At 45.1% G+C, this 25000-nt stretch overlaps 1 protein-coding gene across 2 annotated transcripts in view; it reads right to left on the reverse strand.

Annotated features, from left to right (window-relative positions):
• Positions 1 to 25000, reverse strand: part of LOC110538828 (glutamate receptor ionotropic, kainate 2) — a 254022-nt gene that overhangs the window by 169265 nt on the left and 59757 nt on the right. For both annotated transcript variants that reach the window (XM_036943381.2, XM_036943390.2), the window contains exons 3-5: positions 17880 to 18047; positions 16596 to 16853; positions 4482 to 4663 (exon numbers count right to left, since the gene is read on the reverse strand). In XM_036943381.2, the coding sequence (XP_036799276.1) occupies positions 4482 to 4663; positions 16596 to 16853; positions 17880 to 18047 (608 nt within the window). The remainder of the gene's footprint in view (positions 1 to 4481; positions 4664 to 16595; positions 16854 to 17879; positions 18048 to 25000) is intronic.

Here is a 25000-nt window from a genome sequence, read left to right on the forward strand (position 1 = left end):
AAAGCAAGCAAAGATTTTGCCCTCTTTTTTTTGGTGGACGTGTTTATTAATTAGTGTGTGTAAGGTGTATATATGGTCAGTAGTGCGATGGTTAGGGAGAAAGCCAATTTGACATTTACTTATTACATTTTTTTCTTGAAGAAAGGTTTGAATTCTTGAATTCAAAATGCTACAGAAAACCTTTCCCAAGTTACTGTTGACGCAAATTCCCCTGTAATTATTGGGGTCTGATTTGTCTCCACTTTTGTGGATAGGGGAGATGAGCCCCTGGTTCCAGACATCAGGGAAGCAGCCAGAAGTTAAAACCATGTTGAACAATTTAAGCACAGCATTTTGCAACTCAGGTGTGCTGTTTTTCAGCATTTCATTTCTGATGTTGTCTACACCACAAGCCTTCTTTGATTTAATAGATTTTAGCTTTTCATTTAGTTCTTGTTGGGTTATTGGGTAATCTAATGGATTTTGGTTGTTTTTAATGACTGATTCCAGGATGTTCAATTTTTCTTTAATTTCTAATTGGTTCTGGTTTAAGTCTTTTTGTGGGATGTTTTTGTATAGATTATCAAAGTAAGTTTTCCAAATTCCTACATCTTGTATGGCTAATTCTTGTGGCTTTGATGTGCTTAAATTGTTCCACATTCTCTCTCTCTCTCTCTCTCTCTCTCTCTCTCTCTCCATCCTCTCTCTCCCCCTCTCTCACACACACACACTCACTCTCTCTGTATCTCTCTCTCCCTCTCTCACTCTCTCTGTCTCTCTCTCTCTCTCACACACACACACACTCACTCTCTCTGTCTCTCTCTCTCTTTCTCTCCCTCTCTCACTCTCTCTCTCTGTCTCTCTCTCTCACTCTCTCTGTCTCTCTCTCTCTTTCTCTCCCTCTCTCGCTCTCTCTCACTCTCTCTGTCTCTCTCTTTCTCTCCCTCTCTCACTCTCTCTCTCTCTCTCTCTCCCCCTCTCTCTCTCTCACACACACTCACTTTCTCTGTCTCTCTCTCTCTTTCTCTCCCTCTCTGTCTCTCTCTCTCACTCTCTCTGTCTCTCTCTCTTTCTCTCCCTCTCTCACTCTCTCTCCCTCTCTCACTCTCTCTGTCTCTCTCTCTCTGTCTCTCTCTGTCTCTCTCTGTCTCTCTCTGTCTCTCTCAATTCAAATCAAGGGGCTTTATTGCCATGGGAAACATATGTTAAGATTGCCAAAGCAGGTGGAATAGATAATAAACAAAATTAACAGTAAACATTACACTCACAGAAGTTCCAAAATAATAAAGACGTTTCAAATGTCATATTGTCTATATGTACAGTGTTGTGTTGATGTACAAATAGTTAAAGTACAAAAGGGAAAATAAATACAAATAAATATGGGTTGTATTTACAATGGTGTTTGTTCTTCACTGGTTGCCCTTTTCCTTTGGCAACAGGTCACAAATCTTGCTGCTGTGATGGCACACTGTGGAATTTCACCCAGTGAAATAAACTCTGTGAGTTTATCGAAATCAGGTTTGTTTTCGAATTCTTTGTGAATCTGTGTAATCTGAGGGAAATATGTGTCTCTAATATGGTCGTACATTTGGCAGGAGGTTAGGAAGTGAAGCTCAGTTTCCACCTCATTTTGTGGGTAGTGAGCACATAGCCTGTCTTCTCTTGAGAGCAAGGTCTCCTACGGTGGCCTTTCTCAATGGCAAGGCTATGCTCACTGAGTCTGTACATAGTCAAAGCTTTCCTTAGGTTTAGGTCAGTCACAGTTTTCAGGTATTCTGCCACTGTGTACTCTCTGTTTAGGGCCAAATAGCATTCTAGTTTGCTCTGTTTTTTGTTAATTCTTTCCAATGTGTCAAGTAATAATCTTTTTGTTTTCTCATGATTTGGATGGGTCTAATTGTGTTGCTGTCGTGGGACTCTGTGGGGTCTGTTTGTGGAGACTCTTCTCCATGTTTATCTCTCTGTAGGTGATGGCTTTGTTATGGAAGGTTTAACGTCTTTTTTCTGGATTTTGATAATTAGCGGGTATGGGCCTAATTCTGCTCTGCTTGCATTATTTGGTGTTCTACATCGTACACTGAGGATATTTTTTCAGAATTCTGCATGCAGATTGGCCCATTTTGTGAATTCTTAGTTGGTGAGCGGACCCCAGACCTCACAACCACAAAGGGCAATGGGTTCTATAACTGATTCAAGTATTTTTTTGCCAGATCCTAATTGGTATGTCAAATTTTATGTTCCTTTTGATGGCATAAAATGCCCTTCTTGCCTTGTCTCTCAGATCGTTCATCGCTTTGTGGAAGTTACCTGTGTGGCTGATGTTTAGGCCAAAGTATGTATCGTTTTTTATGTGCTCTAGGGCAACGGTGTCTAGATGGAATTTGTATTCGTGGTCCTGACGACTGGACCTTTTTTGGAACACCATTATATTGGTCTTACTGAGATTTACTGTCAGGGCCCAGGTCTGGCAGAATCTGTGCAGAAGATCTTGGTCCTGCTGTAGGCCCTCCTTGGTTGGTGACAGAAGCAACAGATCATCAACAAAGAGTACTCTTTCCCTCACTCTATCTTTGTATCTTTGTCTGTCTCTCTCTCTCCCTCTCTGTCTGTCTCTCTATTTCCCTCACTCTATCTTTGTCTCTATCTCTGCCTCTCTCTCTGTCTCTCTCTCTCTCTCTCTCTCTCTCTCTCTCTTTCCTTCACTCTATCTCTGTCTCTCTCTGTCTCTCTCTCTCTCTATGTCCCTCTCTTTCTATCTCTCTCTCGCTCTTTCCCTCACTCTATCGCTGTCTCTGTCTCTCTCTCTGTCTCTCTCTTTCCCTCACTCTGTCTCTCTCTTTCCCTCACTTTCACTCTCTCTCTCTCTGTCTCTCTTTCCCTCACTCTATCTCTGTCTCTATCTCTGTCTCTCTCTTTCCCTCACTCTCTCTCTATCTCCCTCTCTCTCTTTCCCTCACTCTCTCTCTCTCTGTCTCTCGCTCTGTCTCTCTTTCCCTCACTCTATCTGAATTTAGATGATATAACCGCAGACAGACAGATGACTGTGGTCATTACCTTGGTCTGATCAGTGGTGGCCATGTTTTGCTAACATAATTACAGACTCCTCACCTCTATGTCGCTATATCACCTGTTGTAGGTATATTATGTCTTATAGGGGAACATCTCAAGAAGTCCCTGTTATGGCAGCATTAAATCGTGGGTATACTCTGTGTGTGTCTGTTAGGGCCTTTGGCTGAGTGCCCACCCTATTTAAGCTCTATAAATGTGGCTTGGTCTTCTAGGCAGCTGCGACTGGTGAGTCGTGCTGCAGTTCCCTGACAGCTTCGCTAAACCATTAGGAATCACAGATGATGATTGTGTAGGGAAATGGAGAGTGATTAAATGGGAAAGGGTCAGGCCAGCAATTTCTGCCGGTGTCAGGTGGGTACGGTAAGTATCCAGGTGGGTTGAACATACTCTAATCTACTCACCAATAATGCAGCTAGCATTACCCCTGGCCAATGAGGTTACACAGACAATAAGGGTGCAGAATGTAAATGATTGTATTTCCTTTTCCAATCAGATCACAACATTAAAACGTTCCTCTTCATTAGGTGGACCTGATGGAATGATCTGTTTCTTAGTCAATCAGATATCTTCAATCCTATTATACACTGCACTCTATCCGTGGTCACCACAGAGGGATTGGGGAAATCTGCAGTAATTACAAACTCGTCGTTTAGGAATCAGAAGAAAAGTAATCTTTTAGCACCTGCTTATCATAAGCATTTGGCCACCTGCATATGAACTCTAGAGGAAGGCCTACAGAGGTTAGCATGAAGAATATGATGCTGGATATTTAGCATGCAGACAGTCCCACAATGGCACTATGAACGACAGTTAAACCACCACCAGTTGTTTTCTTGTACGGTAGAAGATTGATCTGCGTCTCTAAAGAGTACCATGACTGTCGTCTCAGAGTGAAATGAGGAGAGGAATCCTTCCATCACTGAGTCAGGCGGGTGTCTTGTAATGAGGATATCAGGGAAGAGTCCTTCATTACCCCCCCCCCCATTACCAGGGAGTAGCTCACATGCCACTAGCTAATGATAGGTGTCCTTGACCTTCATAACCAATCACCAGCTACCACACTGATTAAAAAAGCCAAGCGTGAGAGAGTGAGGGACAAAGAGTGAGTGCCAGGGTGAGTCATGTTATCTTTAATATTTGATACATCCTGGAAGCAGGAGGAGGAATATTAATGTTTTTAATTGAGTCAGTATAAAACATCCTCTCTTTCTGTTTCAGGTGGAGTTGATATCGTGCATGATTAAAATGACCTTAGTGAACATTCCTTCTTTCAAGGAAATGTACAAAAAACATATTTTGCACCCAGTTTGACAAAACGTGTCTGAATTGACTGGGGATTGGGACTCCTCACTCACACAGACACAGACACACATCACTTCCCCTCCTCACTCACACTCACACAAACACACATCACTTCCCCTCCTCACACACACCTGTTTTAGGATGCCGGCAGCCATTTCGTGTCCACAGTCGAAGATGACGTGGAACTCCTTCCCTCTCTTCATCTCCTTGAGGAGAGGCTTGGAGTCCTTGGTGTCCGCTGGCAACTGGCGGATCTTCAAGCGGATGTTGTAGCGAGATGGAGCCTTTATGAGCTCCTGTAACCGAATAAGACCTTCAGAGGAAACACAGAGGCAAAAAAGAAGTAAGTATGTGTGAGAGGGAATGAAGCAATGTACAATACATATACCATTTTCAATAGGGAAAGGGGGATATGTAGTCAGTAGTCCAACTGGATGCCTTCAACTGAAATGTGTCTTCCATATTTAACCCCTCTGAATCAGAGAGGTGAGGGGGGCTGCCTTAGTCGACATCCACATCATCGGCGCCTGGGGAACAGTGGGATACCTGCCTTGCTCAGGGGCAGAACGACATGTTTACCTCAGTTCGGGGATACGATCCAGAAACCTTTTGGTTACTGGCCCAACGCGCTACCACTAGGCTACCTGCCACCCCAAATACGTCATGTTAATTCCGTTTCTGTTGCAAACAGTGCAGGCTCCCCATTTTCCAAAGATAAACTACAAATATGTATCTCTGGTAATTGAAGTTTTACTCTGTATTCATTTGACTCCCTTGGTTTTAATTAGTAGTAGATAAGGAAGCTCGATGAATAGATGTCTAATGTCAATCCAATTTTAATGAAATCCATCCATCTGTCAACTTGTCTCGCATCTCTTCCCTCCTCCCTCCTCCTCTCTCCTCATCCTCCTCCCTCCTCCTCCCCCCCTTTCCCTTTCCCCCTCCTCCTCCTCCTCCTTTCTCCTCCTCCTCTCCCGCTTTCTTTCTCTCCCTTCTTTGCACTATTGCACATTTCATTCCACTTCCTCATTTCTTAATATTTGTCTGTATCCCTCCCGTTCTACCTCCACCATCTATGTTTCTCTCAAAGCTCTGTTTTGTCTGGCGCCACACTGTATCTAACCAGAGCAAGTACCACAGACCTTGATGCTAGAAGAAAACGGATCACCACAGTATGAATTCCCCTTTGAAAGGGGGAGTGATGAATGCCTTTTATCATTCATCACTGATACATTGAATTCACGCTCATTATCGATCCGTCTACAGTACTTCCTCTATATTCATTTATCACCGCTGCAAAAACTATGATGTATATACTTCTGCCGCTACATGCTTTTAAATGGATAGTCATTGGCTCAATGACTGGAAGTCTATGGGAACAGCTAGCATATCTTTGCGCTAACATCTACATTCCTACATAGAGATATAGGACAGAGAGCCACTATGGCTGAAGAATTCTTACAAGTGTTTCCAGTCATCTGTAAGTGCAATCAATAATCTTTTCCCTGGTTCAGGACTGTATAGACCTGCCACAGTAACAGTCACAACCATGTAGCTGTTATTCTCTGCAGCCTGCAGCCATACAGGCAGTCCCCAGCTGGTTGGCCCATGGCATTATTTGTTTACTTCCTGTTTCTACTTGAGCGCACAGCACCATGGGACACCAGCCCAGCTCAGCTCACAGCTTGTTGTTGAGCGTTGAGCAGCAGCCAGTTCCCAAGCCTTCATTAAATCACAACAACACTCTGTCGCACACTGATGATGATGCCCCACGGTGGCGCCCACTCGCACGCTGATGATGCGTCATTGCCCGTGACAAAGTGGACACAGTAGACACAATGGAGGGCTGAGGACCTCGCTCACTGTGGGTCACTATTAACTTAATTCATACACTGCAGAATACACATACGATGAGCCAGAGAGAGGAAGCAGTCGCTACAGGCTATGGCTATGACTGAAATAGGCTACCTATTCCTAGTGCACCGATAGTGCATGCCCTGGTCAAAAGTAGTGCACTACAAAAGGAATATGGTGCTATTTCAGACTCAGCCTAAGAAGAAGACCAGCTGGCCTTCTCAATTTGAACAGACACCCTTAGTTAGACTTCATTGCACATCAGCTTGTTTCAAAATGTTCATTACCTGACCATCGCAGTTAGTTTAAATAGTTGCTTTGTTGGCGGCCACAAAGGCTCATGGTGATCACAGTGAATGTTAAGCAGATGGAGGCGCTTGTGAAAATCTGTTGTTCTTAAATCAATTAAAGAGTTATGATCGTTTGTTTCGATCCCAATCTATAATTCTGCTGAATTTTGGAATTCATGCAAAAGTGAACATGCGGTATGTGAGTGTGTGTGTGTGTGTGTGTGTGTATGATGTGGTCCAATCTGTCTGGGGTGCTTAGTGTTGCAAGAGCTTTCCACTACAGGAGCAGCACTCAGTGTTTTGCGGTTAGTTAGTTAACATTGATAAAACCACCCTGACACCTCTGACTGCTGCATTCACTCATCATAAACAACATGTCAGAGTACCTCATTCTCACACACTTTCCATCTCTCTCTTTCCCCTGCTCACTCTCCATCTTTCTCCATCACTCACTCTCTTCCTCTTTCTCCCTCAATCTCTCTCTTCCTCTCCCCCCTCTCAATCTCTCTCTCTCCTCTCCCCCTGTCTACCTCCTCTGCTGTCTCCCGTGCTATTCTACCTGGCTGATTCACCCCTCTTCACCACCCCAACACTCTGTCTGAGACCACAGCAATCCGGAGAGAAAAATATGGAGAGAGGGAGAGGGAAGTGGTGATCTGTATTGACTGTGTCTAATGCCTTGTGACTGCCTTCCCCAGGATCCATATTTAACTCTGCATGAATATTTCATCCACTCAAAGCGTTTATTAGGGGCCGTCTGGGAGTCTCCTGAGCGTAAAACAGAACAGCCCTGTGATAAATATCCTGTGAGGCGAAGACGCAGCAGCAGCAACCCTCTCTTCAAGTATTCCGCTCCAAACTTCCTCAAAGAACCCCTCATAGGGTGAGTTTCCACTGCAGATCATCCATCAGAGGTAGAGATGTAGCAGGGTGCATCTCAGTAGTCTAGTTTCCTGACTTTGTCTCCTTTCCTTTGTCTGCACCAATGTTGAACTACATATGGCGTGTATCTCAATAGTCTAATGGTCTCGTTTCCTGACCTTGTCTCCTTTCCTTTGTCTGCACCAATGTTGAACTACATATAGAGTGTATCTCAATAGTCTAATTGTCTCCTTTCCTTTGTCTGCACCAATGTTGAACTACATATAGCGTGTATCTCAATAGTCTAATGGTCTCGTTTCCTGACCTTGTCTCCTTTCCTTTGTCTGCACCAATGTTGAACTACATATAGCGTGTATCTCAATAGTCTAATGGTCTCGTTTCCTGACCTTGTCTCCTTTCCTTTGTCTGCACCAATGTTGAACTACATATAGAGTGTATCTCAATAGTCTAATTGTCTCCTTTCCTTTGTCTGCACCAATGTTGAACTACATATAGCGTGTATCTCAATAGTCTAATGGTCTCGTTTCCTGACCTTGTCTCCTTTCCTTTGTCTGCACCAATGTTGAACTACATATAGCGTGTATCTCAATAGTCTAATGGTCTCGTTTCCTGTCCTTGTCTCCTTCCCTTTGCTCTAATGTTGAAATACCTTTCTCAGTTGTCTAAAATTCCATCCTCTCCTCGCCTGTTTTCAGAAGCCACTTTAGCCTATTGTGTGATTCTCCTGGAGGTCTATCTATGGCACAGTGAGTGTTGCATGAATAGAAGTGGGAGGCTGGCAGGAGTGAGTGGAGTAATGGCTGTGTGATTCACGCACCTCCCCAACAATCTGCGGGTCAAGGTTAATGTAACCCTCTCTGCATCGCCAGCCTTATTTATGTTCCATTAAACGTGTTGAACAAATTGAAAAAAGATTCAAACGTGTTTCCGGTCAAAGGTTTTAATTGTCGTTCAGGAATGTGGAAGGATGGAAGGAAAGTATTCCCCTTTGTTGGAATTACACACATCCATGTGTCTCCTCTCTGCTCATAAATTGTGGACCACTTTACTCTATGTATTGAGTTTATAACTGTCATTACAACTGTCGTTACAACTGTCATTACAACTGTCATTATGACTGTCATTATAACTGTCATTATAACCAAGGCCTTATGGAGTTTTCCCTCAGGGAACACCTGAGGGAAAAGAGTCTACAACTCTCTCAGTAATGCCTGTACTAAAACCACATTCTTTGCACTGTGTTTCACTAGATGTGCGACAGACGCAACAGACACTACACCAGAAGTGTGCTGCTAACTGATGCTTTCTTCTGTAGTTTGAAGATGGGCGGCCATGTTGTAAGAACACAATGTGGACTCATTAAAGTTAGTTCCCTGGAACATCTGGTCGTCTGTTGCTATGCATGGCGTAGTCGGCACAAGAACATCTTGTCGGAGTGCCAAACAGCTGGTGGACTTTAATTAACATTGCATGTCACCAACAACACTGACGTGACAGGTTCAATAAAACAATCTTAAAAGTTGTACTTGTAGCCTTCCAAATTGTGAAAGTAAGGCTTCAAGTACTGTTTTCTCTATTTCTATTTCAAAATGGTTCCTGTTCACTGTAAAAACATCCCATATTAGCAAGATATCCATTTAACTACAGAACCATCAGAGTACTTTGACCCTACTATGAAACATACAGCACTTGATTAAACCTATTAAACCTCTCCAGACCAACAGAATTCAATAGACAGTAACAGAGAAGCAAAAAGTACAACCAAAGCGATTAAAATCACGTAGAAAATCCAAATGATCACAGCAAGCTACATCATCACAGCAGTACCTATTAACCCGACGCAGCCAAAGCTGAATTATCATGGCACTTAGTAGAACGACCGGGCTTCTCTAAACAATCTGCAGTGTGGTAGTGGAGCGTTTGATGGGAATGGTGCGGCTGGTGTGTGTTTTCACTCACACACATCAGATTGAAACAGATTACTGAAGGGGTCCTGGGACTCTAGAGCCAATCACTTCCACTCAACTTGACTCACTCCCAAGTACACTTAAATGTCTCTCAGCCTAAGCAAACACACACACACACACACAGCACACAAACACACAGATGGACGCACACTTGGACGTACGTGCACACACACACACACACACACAAAAGGAGACACACTCAAAACACACAAATAAATAGACTAGCAAATCAGAAATGCCTTTTCTTCAAATGCCAAATCGTTCTGCCAAAAATAGAGTGAAATAAAACAACCTCTTTTTGATTACAACAAGGCAATCAGCCACTCCTCTGTAAACATTTTCCTACACTGGGGTTTAGGCCGACCTTTCAACTAATGCAATTAAAAAAATGTCAGGCAGATATGGGTCTAAACCTCTCCCATAACAGAATTACACCCATTTGACACACAGTAAATGACCTTTTCCTCAGAAGAGTCATGCGGTGTACATTTCAATTATATTTTTTGTTGTGTTGTTTTTTTAAATATATATTTATTGTTTTGTTCTGTCATAAAATGCAACCATAGGAATTCTCGAAGGGATCCTTGCTGACAGCTATATAGAGGAAAACAGAGTGAAAACTGAGTGATGGCTATAGAGTGGCTATACAGCGGTGTTGGATGGAGCAGCTGGTCGTTGGGTCGTTAAACCTCTCTTTGCTCTTAGGGACCCCTTCCTCTAGTCTACCATCTCTACGGTTGGTCGGTTGCAGTCGGATGATGTTGTCATGGAAACCAGGCCATAAACATAGAGCCAGGGTGATTAAACTGTCACTCTCTCCCTCCAGCCATCAATGCAGGAAGGGGGGCTGGGACTGGGGGGAATATTTATAGGACTAACCCCTCTAACCCTGCACCATAGGTCATCCCAGCGTCTCCATCTCTCCCTCACTACCCAATACAACTCCAGTGTAACATGACTCCCATAACGTTGTGATGTGTGGCTCGGAATACTACCACCACAACACAGAGTGTAGATGCCATTGCCTTTGTACCATTACAAAGTTGAGCTGTTAGAAGAGGGTCATTATGGGTATTGATTTACTTGTATGCTCTCTGGTTCGAGGAGAAACAGCCCAATGAGAAAGCTGTTTCCTGTTCCACTCTGAGGCAACAGCAGGAGGGCAATGGGGCTGTGAAGGAGTCCCTCCTGAGAGAATTACATGGCATTATAGGGGTTCTGGTACACTAACTTATCCAATATGTTGGACAATATGTTTTCACACACATAAAAACAGGCAAAGTAAAGCAGACCTACACATTTCCCTGTTTCATACAGGATTACCTGAACCATTCCAAACATCCCATTCAGGTCTCTTTCCTTCTCATCCTCATATCTTCAACCATTAGCTGTAACGGCTTTCCTCTTCCTCTTCTGAGGAGGAGTAGCAAGGATCGGACCAATACGCAGCGTGGTAAGTGTCCATGATACTTTAATAATCACTGAACACAACAAAATACAAAAATAACAAAGTGAATGAAACAACAAAACAGGAAACAATCACCCACCCCACACAGGTGGGAAAAGGCTACCGAAGTATGATTCTCAATCAGAGACAACTAACAACACCTGCCTCTGATTGAGAACCATACCAGGCCAAACACAAAACACAACATAGAGAAACGAACATAGACAACCCACCCCAACTCACGCCCCGACCAACCTAAAACAAAGACATAACAAAAGAACTAAGGTCAGAACGTGACAGTAGCAACGGATTCCGGCAGCAGCGGACAGGCGGGAGACTCCGGCAGCGCCGGACCGGCGGGAGACTCTGGCAGGTCCGACGTGAAGGGCAACTCCGACAGCGCCGGAGTGACGGGCGATTCTGGCAGCTCCTGGCTGACGGACGGCTCTGGCAGCTCCTGACTGACGGGCTGCTCTGGCAGCTCGTGACTGGCGGACGGCTCTGGCAGCTCCTGACTGACGGGCGGCTCTGGCAGGTCCTGACTGACGGGCGGCTCTGGCAGCTCCTGACTGACGGGCGGCTCTGACAGCTCAAGACAGACAGGCGACTCTGGCAACTCAGGACAGACGGGCGACTCTGGCAGCTCAGGACAGACGGGAGACTCTGGCAGCTCAGGACAGACGGGAGACTCTGGCAGCTCAGGACAGACGGGAGACTCTGGCAGCTCAGGACAGACGGGAGACTCTGGCAGCTCTGGACAGGCAGGAGCACCTGGAGGAAGGAGACGGAGAGACAGCCTGGGGCGTGGGGCTGCCACGGGCCTGATGCGTGGAGGAGGCACCGGATAGACCGGACCGTGGAGGCGCACTGGAGGTCTCGAGCACCGAGCCTGCACAACCCTACCTGGCTGGATACTCCCCATCGCCAGGCCAGTGTGGCGAGGTGGAACAGACCGCACTGGGCTGTGCTGGCGAACCGGGGACACTGTGCGTAGGGCTGGTGCCATGTACCCCGGTCAGAGGAGACGCACTGGAGACCAGATGCGATGAGCCGGCTTCATGGCACCTGGCTCGATGCCCACTCTAGCCCGGCCGATACGAGGTGCTGCGATGTAACGCACCGGGCTATGCCTGCGCACCGGGGACACATGGCATAACACGGTGCCTGCCCGGTCCACCTCTCTCCACGGTATGCACGGGGAGTTGGCTCAGGTCTCCTACCTGACTTAGCCACACTCCCCGTGTGCCCCGTCCCAATACATTTTTGGAGCTGCCTCTCATCTCTGTTGCACTGCCGTGCTAGCTCCTCATAATGCCGCCTCTCGGCTTTGGCTGCCTCCAGCTCCTCCTGGGGACGACGATACTCCCCAGCCTGTGTCCAGCTCCTCCTGGGGACGACGATACTCCCCAGCCTGCCTCCAGTTCCTCCTCTGGACGGCGATACTCCCCAGCCTGCCTCCAGCTCCTCCTCTGGACGACGATACTCCCCAGCCTGCCTCCAGCTCCTCCTGGGGACGACGATACTCCCCAGCCTGCCTCCAGCTCCTCCTCTGGACGACGATACTCCCCAGCCTGCCTCCAGCTCCTCCTGGGGACGACGATACTCCCCAGCCTGCCTCCAGCTCCTCCTGGGGACGACGATACTCCCCAGCCTGCCTCCAGCTCCTCCTGGGGACGACGATACTCCCCAGCCTGTGTCCAGCTCCTCCTGGGGACGACGATACTCCCCAGCCTGCCTCCAGTTCCTCCTCTGGACGGCGATACTCCCCAGCCTGCCTCCAGCTCCTCCTCTGGACGGCGATACTCCCCAGCCTGCCTCCAGTTCCTCCTCTGGACGGCGATACTCCCCAGCCTGCCTCCACTTCCTCCTCTGGACGACGATACTCCCCAGCCTGCCTCCAGCTCCTCCTCTGGACGACGATACTCCCCAGCCTGCCTCCAGTTCCTCCTCTGGACGGCGATACTCCCCAGCCTGTGTCCAGCTCCTCCTGGGGACGACGATACTCCCCAGCCTGCCTCCAGTTCCTCCTCTGGACGGCGATACTCCCCAGCCTGCCTCCAGCTCCTCCTCTGGACGACGATACTCCCCAGCCTGCCTCCAGCTCCTCCTGGGGACGACGATACTCCCCAGCCTGCCTCCAGTTCCTCCTCTGGACGGCGATACTCCCCAGCCTGCCTCCAGTTCCTCCTGTGGACGACGATACTCCCCAGCCTGCCTCCAGCTCCTCCTGTGGACGACGATACTCCCCAGCCTGCCTCCAGTTCCTCCTGTGGACGGCGATACTCCCCAGCCTGCCTCCAGCTCCTCCTCTGGACGACGATACTCCCCAGCCTGCCTCCAGCTCCTCCTGGGGACGACGATACTCCCCAGCCTGCCTCCAGTTCCTCCTCTGGACGGCGATACTCCCCAGCCTGCCTCCAGTTCCTCCTCTGGACGGCGATACTCCCCAGCCTGCCTCCAGTTCCTCCTCTGGACGGCGATACTCCCCAGCCTGCCTCCAGCTCCTCCTGTGGACGACGATACTCCCCAGCCTGCCTCCAGTTCCTCCTCTGGACGGCGATACTCCCCAGCCTGCCTCCAGTTCCTCCTCTGGACGGCGATACTCCCCAGCCTGCCTCCAGTTCCTCCTCTGGACGGCGATACTCCCCAGCCTGCCTCCAGTTCCTCCTCTGGACGGCGATACTCCCCAGCCTGCCTCCAGTTCCTCCTCTGGACGGCGATACTCCCCAGCCTGCCTCCAGTTCCTCCTCTGGACGGCGATACTCCCCAGCCTGCCTCCAGTTCCTCCTCTGGACGGCGATACTCCCCAGCCTGCCTCCACTTCCTCCTCTGGACGGCGATACTCCCCAGCCTGCCTCCAGTTCCTCCTCTGGACGGCGATACTCCCCAGCCTGCCTCCAGTTCCTCCTCTGGACGGCGATACTCCCCAGCCTGCCTCCAGCTCCTCCTGGGGACGACGATACTCCCCAGCCTGTGTCCAGGGTCCCTCTCCATCCAAGATCTCCTCCCATGTCCAAGAGTCCAGAACTCGCTGCTGCCCGATACCACGCTGCTTGGTCCTTGGTTGGTGGGTGATTCTATAACGGCTTTCCACTTCCTCTTCTGAGGAGGAGTAGCAAGGATCGGACCAATACACAGCGTGGTAAGTGTCCATGATACTTTAATAATCACTGAACACGACAAAATACAAAAATAACAAAGTGAATGAAAACGAAAACAGTCCTGAATGGTGACACAAACAACAAAACAGAAAACAATCACCCACACCACACAGGTGGGAAAAGGCTACCGAAGTATGATTCTCAATCAGAGACAACTAACAACACCTGCCTCTGATTGAGAACCATACCAGGCCAAACACAAAACACAACATAGAAAAACTAACATAGACAACCCACCCCAACTCACGCCCTGACCAACTTAAAACAAAGACAGAACAAAAGAACTAAGGTCAGAACGTGACATTAGCTCGATGAGCACATGCATTTATTCACTATCTATTGGCTCACCCCGTGTCAACCTGCTACGTCCACTAGCACCTTCATTAACAGGGTGTTAAGGATCAGCCAGAATCAATGTTTCCCCAAAGCAGCCTATCTCACACTGAGCCCTACTGAACAAGCGCTGTAGGGAACCTGCAGGGCACACATGTAGTGGGGTAATAATAGTATAATATATACCTCACATGCAACTTGTAATAAGACTATGCAACTAGCCTATTAAAACGTATATATCTGACTCCATAAAGATATTTCAAATATACAAGCAAGCATTAGCCAATAAGTTGACGTTGACTAGCAAGAATTGCTCTGAGATTTGTCTATATCAAGGACAGATATTTAATTAACATTGTACAATGAATGGATTCACATAGAGTACAATGCATAAAGCTTAAGCTACAAGGCAATACTGACATTAAGGAAGCATACTTCTAGGCATATACACTACCGTTCAAAAGTTTGGGGTTGTTTAGAAATGTCCTTGTTTTTTAAAGAAAAACACATTTTTTGTCCATTGAAATAACATCAAATTGATCAGAAATACAGTGTAGACATTGTTAATGTTGTAAATGACTATTGTAGCTGGAAACGGCAGATTTTTAATGGAATATCTACATAGGTATACAGTACAGTGGCCCATTATCAGCAACCAAGTTTATAATTTTAAAAGGCTAATTGATTATCAGAAAACCCTTTTACAGTTATGTTAGCACAGCTGAAAACTGTTGTTCTGATTAAAGAAGCAATAAAACTGTCCTTCTTTAGACTTGTTGAGTATCTGGAGCATCAGCATTTGTGGGTTCGATTACAGGCTCAAAATGGCCAGAAACAAAGAACTTTCTTCTGAAACTAGTCAGTCTATTATTGTTCTGAGAAATTAAGGCCATTCCATGCGATACATTTCCAAGAAACAGAAGATCTCGTACAACGCTGTTTACTACTCCCTTCACAGAACAGCGCAAACTGGCTCTAACCAGAATAGAAAGAGGAGTGGGAGGCCCTGGTGCACAATTGAGCAAGAGGACTAGTAAATTAGAGTGTCTAGTTTGAGAAACAGACAAGTCCTCAACTGGCAGCTTCATTAAATAGTACCCGCAAAACACCAGTCTCAACGTCAACAGTGAAGAGGCGACTCCAGGATGCTGGCCTTCTAGGCAGAGTTGTAAAGAAAAAGCCATATCTCAGACTGTCCAAAAAAAAGAAAATATTAAAATGGCCAAAAGAACACAGACACTGGACAGAGGAACTCTGGGCTGTCTGTCTCTACCCTAAGCGTTGATTCATCATGCAGAGGCTGTAGAGAAGTCATATTTAGACATTGCATATTCATTTCAATGCAATGCCTTTCTCAATATCTAAAATTTTAATTATTAGCTACAGGATGAACGTATTGAAACCTGTTTTGGACACTTCCCTGGTTTCTGTTTTGTTTTGCTTGGTTGGTTGTAGTTTTTTGGGAAATAGATTTAAACTGAATTAAATTGAAAGCAAAATGGTTTAAGTGATAAAATACTAGCCAATGGAGCCCCAGTATGTTTCTGAGAGCATGTGAAGACCTGGCAGTGTTGTCCTGAGCCTGGATACACACACGGACGCACACACATACAGACAGACATCCTGTCCTGAGGCTGGCTCCCTCCCTGACCCCTGGCATATGGCACATGTACCCTGCCCGCTGAGACGTTTGCTGCCTGCTGTTATAACACTGGAACACTGGCCATCTGGGGACGAAAGGGGGGTAGGGCTACAGGGCTACTCTACTGTACATGACTATAATCATATTCTATATTTCCGGTGAAGGTGGACAAGGCCTTTTGGGTTTTTTGATATGGTAATTTAGCAGAACAGAGCTGTTGACAACGACGGACATATATTTAGTATATGTGGCCCATCTGAGTATCAACCCACAGACCTTATGCTGCCAGGCCAGTACCATGGTCTGTCTACAGTAACTCACAAGCTGTTGGAATCACTGTGAGAAAAAGGTGATGTGATGAGGTGATGGAAGGTGTGAGGTACAGTACAGTAAGGGATCAGTGACTGAGCGTGTTCTGTGGTCATAGACCACTGTGACTGAACCTGTTCTGTGGTCATAGATCACTGTGACTGAACCTGTTCTGTGGTCATAGATCACTGTGACTGTGAAGTTATGAGGCACAGAACTACAATGAGGTGATTCCAAGCCTGTTATATTCATTCTATTTCTATGCTTTCTAGGCACAGTGGTTGGACAGACAGGAAATGAGCCTTGCTGTGTTGTTGTTATTGACCCTGAAGGTGTGAGGTAAGTGGCCAGGGGTCTTACCTGTGCTGTCATCATAGACAACGGTGACCGTCTTCCACTTGAAGAAGTGAACCAGGTCCAGAATGGCTCGGCTGAGAGAGGAGAAGTCTGGGTAGAGGCTGACGTAGAAGGAGTCCCTGTTGTCAGACACCTGGTGCTTCCATTTGGTCTGGATGTGGGGCACGCCAAGCGCGTTACAGATGGACTGGACCGCATTGGCCGACGAGCTGTGGGAGGGCCCGAAGATGGCCGCCACCCCCAGAGATAGTTGGTCGCAGGCTGGGGGAGGAGACAGCGTTCAGTTACATCCTTTATTCAGTGGTTTATTCAGTATTATATGACATGCTACTGTTAGTTCCTGAAAGATAAGTCATGGATTTCCCACTCCACTATGGCAAGCTGTCCATTCCTACATGGTTTTGAATGACCATCATGAAGCATATTTGGAAGGAAGCCAGAGACAGTCTAAAATGTATGAGCAAGATCTATACACAGTAGGCCTGTATAATATATGAAACGATTGGCAACACTTTGTAACAACAACATTGTGCTTTCTAATTACTTAATTTGATGAAAGGAGAAAACGCTCCAATCACAGAAAAAAGGATATAATGGCCAGTAATCGATAAGACCCTTTGGATGCGTATGAAAAGCACCCTTTTCCCCATAGTGTTCTACTTTTGAACAGACCCTTATGGGGTTGCCCTATGGACGCTGGACAAAAGTAGTGCACTTTATCGGGAAAAGGGTGCCGTTTTAGATTCAACCTTTGAGATGTCAGGCCTAATGCAACCCAGTAAAACTATAGATTACTGCAGTTTGTAAACCTGTCTACAGGGAGACTCTGTGAATTAGTATTACTGTTGAGTCCTTAGCAGAAACCAATCAATTGTCTCTGTTTATGTTTCAACTGCACAGACATCGTATGCATCCCAAATAGCATCCTATTCCCATATAGAGCACTACATTTGACCAGATTCCTATGGGGCAGCCCGATGGGCCTTAATCAAAAGTAGTGCACTATAAAGCCTAAAGGGAATAGGTTGCCATTTGGGATGCGCCCATCCTCTTTCTGCACCTGATTATAATTGTCCCAATCCAACCAACTACGCATGAGCCCACATTCACTGGGTGGGTGGGAACGCACTAACAACGCTAAATAAGATAGGAGAGTCACACAAATAGCAAGCAAACGTATTTCAACACTTGTTCTATGAATATTGTTCCAGGAGACCAACACCAGTCAGGAATCTACAGCATGTGGGTGTGAATGCAGCTTTCTGAATTGTATTCATAATCCTTGACCTTTTCTGGAGGCTTCGAAGCTGTCGTAGATGTTTATCCGTTGGATGTCGTATGTTAGCGTTGTGTTTGGCAGTAGGGTTCTGTTCCTGTTGATTGTATTTAAAGCAAATTTAAAGGCTAGTTCCTCAGCACCTGACGGCCCCGACTCAATGGACTCAAATATTCCTCCTGAAAACCAACAGAGACAAGAGACAGTTGGTTAGTACAGTAACTGAACAAAGTGGTTGATGAAATCACATATACACTTGTACACATATACACTTGTACACATATACACTTGTACACATATACACTTGTACACTTGTACGCATATACACTTGTACACATATACACTTGTACACATATACACTTGTACACATATACACTTCTACACATATACACTTCTACACATATACACTTGTACACTTGTACGCATATACACTTGTACACATATACACTTGTACACATATACACTTGTACGCATATACACTTGTACACATATACACTTGTACACTTGTACGCATATACACTTGTACGCATATACACTTGTACACTTGTACGCATATACACTTGTACACATATACACTTGTACGCATATACACTTGTACACTTGTACGCATATACACTTGTACGCATATACACTTGTACACATATACACTTGTACACATATACACTTGTACGCATATACACTTGTACACTTGTACGCATATACACTTGTACGCATATACACTTGTACACATATACACTTGTACACATATACACTTGTACACATATACACTTGTACACATATACACTTGTACGCATATACACTTGTACACATATACACTTGTACACTTGTACGCATATACACTTGTACACATATACACTTGTACACATATACACTTGTACGCATATACACTTGTACACATATACACTTGTACGCATATACACTTGTACACATATACACTTGTACACATATACACTTGTACGCATATACACTTGTACACATATACACTTGTACACATATACACTTGTACACATATACACTTGTACACATATACACTTGTACACATATACACTTGTACGCATATACACTTGTACACATATACACTTGTACGCATATACACTTGTACACATATACACTTGTACGCATATACACTTGTACACATATACACTTGTACACATATACACTTGTACGCATATACACTTGTACACATATACACTTGTACACATATACACTTGTACACATATACACTTGTACGCATATACACTTGTACACATATACACTTGTACACATATACACTTGTACACATATACACTTGTACACATATACACTTGTACACATATACACTTGTGTGTGATTATGCTGTTCTGTCTTTTACTCATAATTCAACAATCTCTTAATTTAAATAGAAAGGATAATCAAATACAATTCACAAAATATAGAAAAGATATTGAAAATATAATTCCATCAAGTTCGTCGAGACCTTACTATTGACAATAAAATGAGTCAGATATTTTGCACATCACATCAGCTGGGGATACTTGTTTACTCAGGCTATGGGGGTACTTTTAACACTGACACATGACTGAAGCGAAAGCTTTCAGACACGTTAAGGCTTGGACAGTTTCCAACAGGAATCTGATCCAGGGGGATGTACTACTGTAAGAGAAACTCCTGTAATGTACTGTAGAGTGATGCACTCTCTTCAGAAAGACTGGAGTGGAAAGTGTGTTTAAAAGTGCCGGCTGTATAGCCAACGGCCCTCCAGTGAATTCATCTGACAGCCAACAGATGAATGGCTGCCGAAGAGGTTTGGGAGGGGAGGGGGTGGAACTGTTAGATCAATGTGCCCTGATTGGCTAGCGGATCAATCAATCAAGCCCTTGTGGAGCGCTGGAGCACAACGGCGGGAGATTGAAGTGTTTTGTTTGGCCTGCCCTGTTGGTTCACAGTCTGTCTGTCTGTCTGTCTGTCTGTCTGTCTGTCTGTCTGTCTGTCTGTCTGTCTGTCTGTCTGTCTGTCTGTCTGTCTGTGTCTGTCTGTCTGTCTGTCTGTCTGTCTGTAGAAGCTGTCAGTAGAGTTTATGGTTTATTTACTCCTACTGTAAAACTCCAAAAGCAGCAACACAACAGAGGACTGGGACACTTGCAGAAGCAGTAACTAAACAGAGGACTGGGACACTTGCAGAAGCAGCAACTAAACAGAGGACTGGGACACTTGCAGAAGCAGTAACTAAACAGAGGACTGGGACACTTGCAGAAGCAGTAACTAAACAGAGGACTGGGACACTTGCAGAAGCAGCAACTAAACAGAGGACTGGGACACTTGCAGAAGCAGCAACTAAACAGAGGACTGGGACACTTGCAGAAGCAGTAACTAAACAGAGGACTGGGACACTTGAAGAAGCAGTAACTAAACAGAGGACTGGGACACTTGCAGAAGCAGCAACTAAACAGAGGACTGGGACACTTGCAGAAGCAGTAACTAAACAGAGGACTGGGACACTTGCAGAAGCAGCAACTAAACAGAGGACTGGGACACTTGCAGAAGCAGTAACTAAACAGAGGACTGGGACACTTGAAGAAGCAGTAACTAAACAGAGGACTGGGACACTTGCAGAAGCAGTAACTAAACAGAGGACTGGGACACTTGCAGAAGCAGTAACTAAACAGAGGACTGGGACACTTGAAGAAGCAGTAACTAAACAGAGGACTGGGACACTTGCAGAAGCAGTAACAAGACACGACTCAAGAAAAGTTTCTCTCCTCTCTCTCACTAGTATTCTTCTCGTGGGAAAGCTATATTTTGAATGCCATAATGATTTGGAGAAAATTAATAAGCATCAGTTAATCGGGATGTACTATAATTGGAAGCCAGAGCACTCGCAATCTATCTGTTCAGGTGAGAGATGCACCGTTTCTCGCTGAGAAGAGAATGTCTCTGTGGCTCAATTGAAAGAAAGAGGAGAGAGGAGAAGTGAGTGAATGACTAAACGACTGACCGACCATGTGAATGTGAAAGAAGAAGATGAATCAGGTAGAACAGATTAATGTGAAGACGTGACAGAGGGAGTAGGTGATGAATATGTGTAATGTGTAACTCCTTTGTACTACAGGTTACGATAAGTATGCATTCACATGAAAAATGTGAGCAATGTAGAAAGCAGATTGAACTGAAGGTCAATGTATGAGTACCATACATACAGTACTGATGAATTGAATGAAGTGGTATAGGTATGGTATAGGTGGGTGAAAGGTTAACGCAATGACATTGAATATTCATAGTATAATACGATTACAAGGGATAATGAGTGTATGAGTAGGTACAGGTGTAGTGGGAATATGACAATGAGGAAGCTAGTCTAAATGAGATTGTGGGGATGAATGTAAGAGTGTATGGTCAGCAGTGAAGGGGTAGATAGGAGAACAGGTAGGTTAAGTAAGGCCTATGTAAAAGGCTGGCCCCATTTTCATACACAAAAATCATGTAGTGTACTCTTAGAGGGCTTTCATTGACTTTTGACATCCAGATAATAACAGTGACATATTGAGTTCCACCCAGCGAGTAGCTTGTCCCCCTGCTGACTGGTGGCTTGTAAGGTTCTTTGATTTGATACTATAAGCCCATAGATCCACAGAGCTTACAGCAGAGATCTGATATCCACCACAGAGGTGACAGCTCTCATAATACCTGACGAAGAGGAAATAGGAGCAAAATCACCATAATGTTGATCCCCAGTCAGAGGTCACAAAGAGTCATGGGCTTTGAGACACCGTTGGAGACAGGGACACAAGCATAGGGTGGGAGGTAGAGGGGATTTGGGAGATTATCTGAGGCTGGTGTAGTGGCTGTGTGTGTGTGTGTGTGTGTGTGTGTCTGTGTGTGTGTGTGTGTGTGTGTGTGTGTGTGTGTGTGTGTGTGTGTGTGTGTGTGTGTGTGTGTGTGTGTGTGTGTGTGTGTGTGTGTGCCTGCGTATTGAACCAAGAGGGATATCCCCTGGGGCACGCTATGCAGACCGGTTCAGCACAGATCCCAGAACAGCTCAGTCCCAGAACAGATCCCAAACCAAAACCTCAAGCTATAGTTTGTCACAAAAAACATGTACCATGGTTTGAGTCGCCACATCTGAGGCTGTATCCTGCTGCTGAAGGCACCACGGTATTGTAGACCTACACTACCAGTCAAAAGTTTTAAAACACCTACTCGTTCAAGGGTTTTTCTTCATTTTTTTCTATTTTCTATATTGTAGAATAATAGTGGACATTAAAACTATGAAATAACACATATGGAATCATGTAGTAACCAAAAAAGTGTTAAACATATCAAAATATATTTTATATTTGAGATTCTTCAAATAGCCACCTTTTGCCTTGATGACAGCTTTGAACACCCTGATCTTAACATTGGAGAATGGATCAGTGTGGGAACTGGAGAATGCCCTGTCCCTCTCAGCTGGTGACATGTGTTCTGTGATCAGACCACTGGGTCTTCCTCTGCCCATACATCCATCAAAACCCATTACTATTAACACCCCTAATTAATGATCAATGGGGTCTTCAACATCCCTGAATTATTAATACAACAAGGATACCAGTGCCGCGATCAATGTCATCACACCATCCACATTTTTTTGTGCCAAGAAGAGTGTATAGCCTCGTTTAAATCTCAGTAAGCATGTTTGGCCACATTATAAGGCAACATAATGACAGAAGTGGACAAAGGAGAATTCATCATTCTCTTGCTGCAATATGAAAACCAAATAGAGATGAATGATAGTGAAATTCATATTTCTTAGCTGATCAATCAGCTTTGATAGGAAATCGCTAAGCTCTCCAAAAGCTGATCAATATTGTCACTGAGTTGCCTCTAACCAAATACTGGTAATAGAATTCCAACTTCACAATGAGTCTGCATCAGAGGAGTCTGGAGGCTGTTAGGAGGAGCTATAGGAGGACGGGCTCATGGATGAAATGGAATGGTACCAAACACACCAAGCATGTGGAAACCACTTTTGACTCTGTTCCATTAATTCCATTCCAACCATTACAGTGACCTGTCCTATTGCTCCTCCCACCAGCCTCCTCTGGTCTGCACCTTGTTTGTTTCCTTTAGAAGGGATGCATCAGCATCAACTCCTGTAGACTAAGTCAATCATATCTTTGGGCCAAACTGATACTACTTTGGAAAGTCAATATACGGTATACTGAACAAAAATGTAAACGCAACACGCAACAATTTCAACGATTTTACAGTTACAGTTTATATTATTAAATACGTCAATTGAAATACATTCCTTAGGCACTAATCTACGGATTTCACATGGCTGGGAATACAGATATGCATCTGCTGGTCACAGACGCCTTGAAAAAAAGGTAGATCCGAAAACCAGTCAGTATCTGGTGTGACCATTTGCCTCATGCAGCGCAACACATCTCCTTCATAGAGTTGATCAGGCTGTTGTTTGTGGCCTGTGGAATGTTGTCCCACTACTCTTCAATCGCTGTTAGAAGTTGCAGGATATAGGAGGGAAATGGAACACACTGTCGTACACGTTGATCCAGAGCATCCCAAACGTGCTCAATGTCTGGCGAGTATACAGGCCATGGAAGAACTGGGACATTTCTTCCAGGCCGTGCACTGTCATGCTGAAACATGAGGTGATGGTGGCTGATGAAATCCACAACAATGGGATCTCATCACGGTATCTCTGTGCATTCAAATTGCCAGAGATAAAATGTAATTGTGTTGGTTGTCCGTAGCTTATGCCTGCCCATACCATAACCCCACCGCCACCATGGGGCACTCGTTGACATCAGCAAACCACTCACCCACACAACGCCATACACGTGGTCTGCAGCTGTGAGGCCGGTTGGACGTCCCACTAAATTCTTTAAAACGATGTTGGAGGCGGCTTATGGTAGAAAAATGAACATTCAATTCTCTGGCAACAGCTTTGGTGGACATTCCAGCAGTCAACATGCCAATTGCGCGCTCCCTCAAAACTTAAGACCTCTTCGGTATTGTGCTGTGACAAAACTGCACATTTTACTTTGGCCTTTTTCTGTCCCCAGCATTGTGTTGTGCACCTGTGTATTGATCATGTAGTTTAATCAGCTTCTTGATATGCCACATCTGTCAGGTGGATGCATTATCATGGCAAAGGAGAAATGCTCACTAACAGGAATGTAAACAAATTTGTGCACAGAATTTGAGAGAAATAAGCTTTTTTGTCCGTATGGAACATTTCTGGGACCAACACTTTACATGTTGCGTTTATATTTTTGTTCAGTGTATAATCAACGGGCTCTGTCACAGCCAGCCATCTCCTGCAGCCTAACGTAGCAGGTGTAAAATAAACCCCTGAGACGGGTCCCCACATCCGGTTTCAGGGGAAAGGGAAGCTAGGTTGAAGATACTGGAGCCCTGAAAACTGGACGTTTACGGTTTTCTGAGAACCCCGCTGAGTGTGCCTGCAGCCAAATATAAATATGACACAGGCTGCGTAGAGGGATAAGATAGATAGTGCTTATCGTGCAAGTTTAGGGTGACCACAAAAAGTTGCTACAACAATGAGTGTATTAGCACTGTAATAAGAAAAAAGTCTAGACCTGATTGCCTGAGTCTCACTGAATGCCTAGAATAGACTTAGCCTCAATCACCCTCACTAAATGAGTCTGACATGGCACACTAATCCCTATACCAGCATCCTATTTTCACAGGTCTCTGATCAAAAGTAGTATACTAGATAGGGGATAGGGTGCCATATAATTTCAGAGTTTTGCTACTCTTCTGTACCAAAGCTTGTTTGTTTATCACTTTTTCCTATAAAAGCTCATCTTTGTCCATTTGAGGATAGAATGAATATATCACCATCAGTACATTAGTTTTAATCAGAATTAAATTTCCCTTCGTTTGCTTGAACACGTGAATAAAAACAACACACTCCATATTAAAGCAGTCTTATCTTTTTTAATACCTTGTGCCGGTCTGAAATCAATTGCTACACTTGGCAAGCATGTGTGTTGTTGGGCTGCGGAGAGGAGCGGAGAGCCGGAGAGGCTATCTTTGATGAATGTGCTCAGTAATCCAGTCAATTGGTAGCATTAATAATGTTTGGTTTGCTAAAATAGCGATTGTAGCCGCCCAACCGTTGCTGCTT

The sequence above is a fragment of the Oncorhynchus mykiss genome, chromosome 2 (genome assembly GCF_057628025.1).
Source record: "Oncorhynchus mykiss isolate SJ-2025 chromosome 2, ASM5762802v1, whole genome shotgun sequence".
Taxonomy (NCBI): Eukaryota; Metazoa; Chordata; class Actinopteri; order Salmoniformes; family Salmonidae; genus Oncorhynchus; species Oncorhynchus mykiss.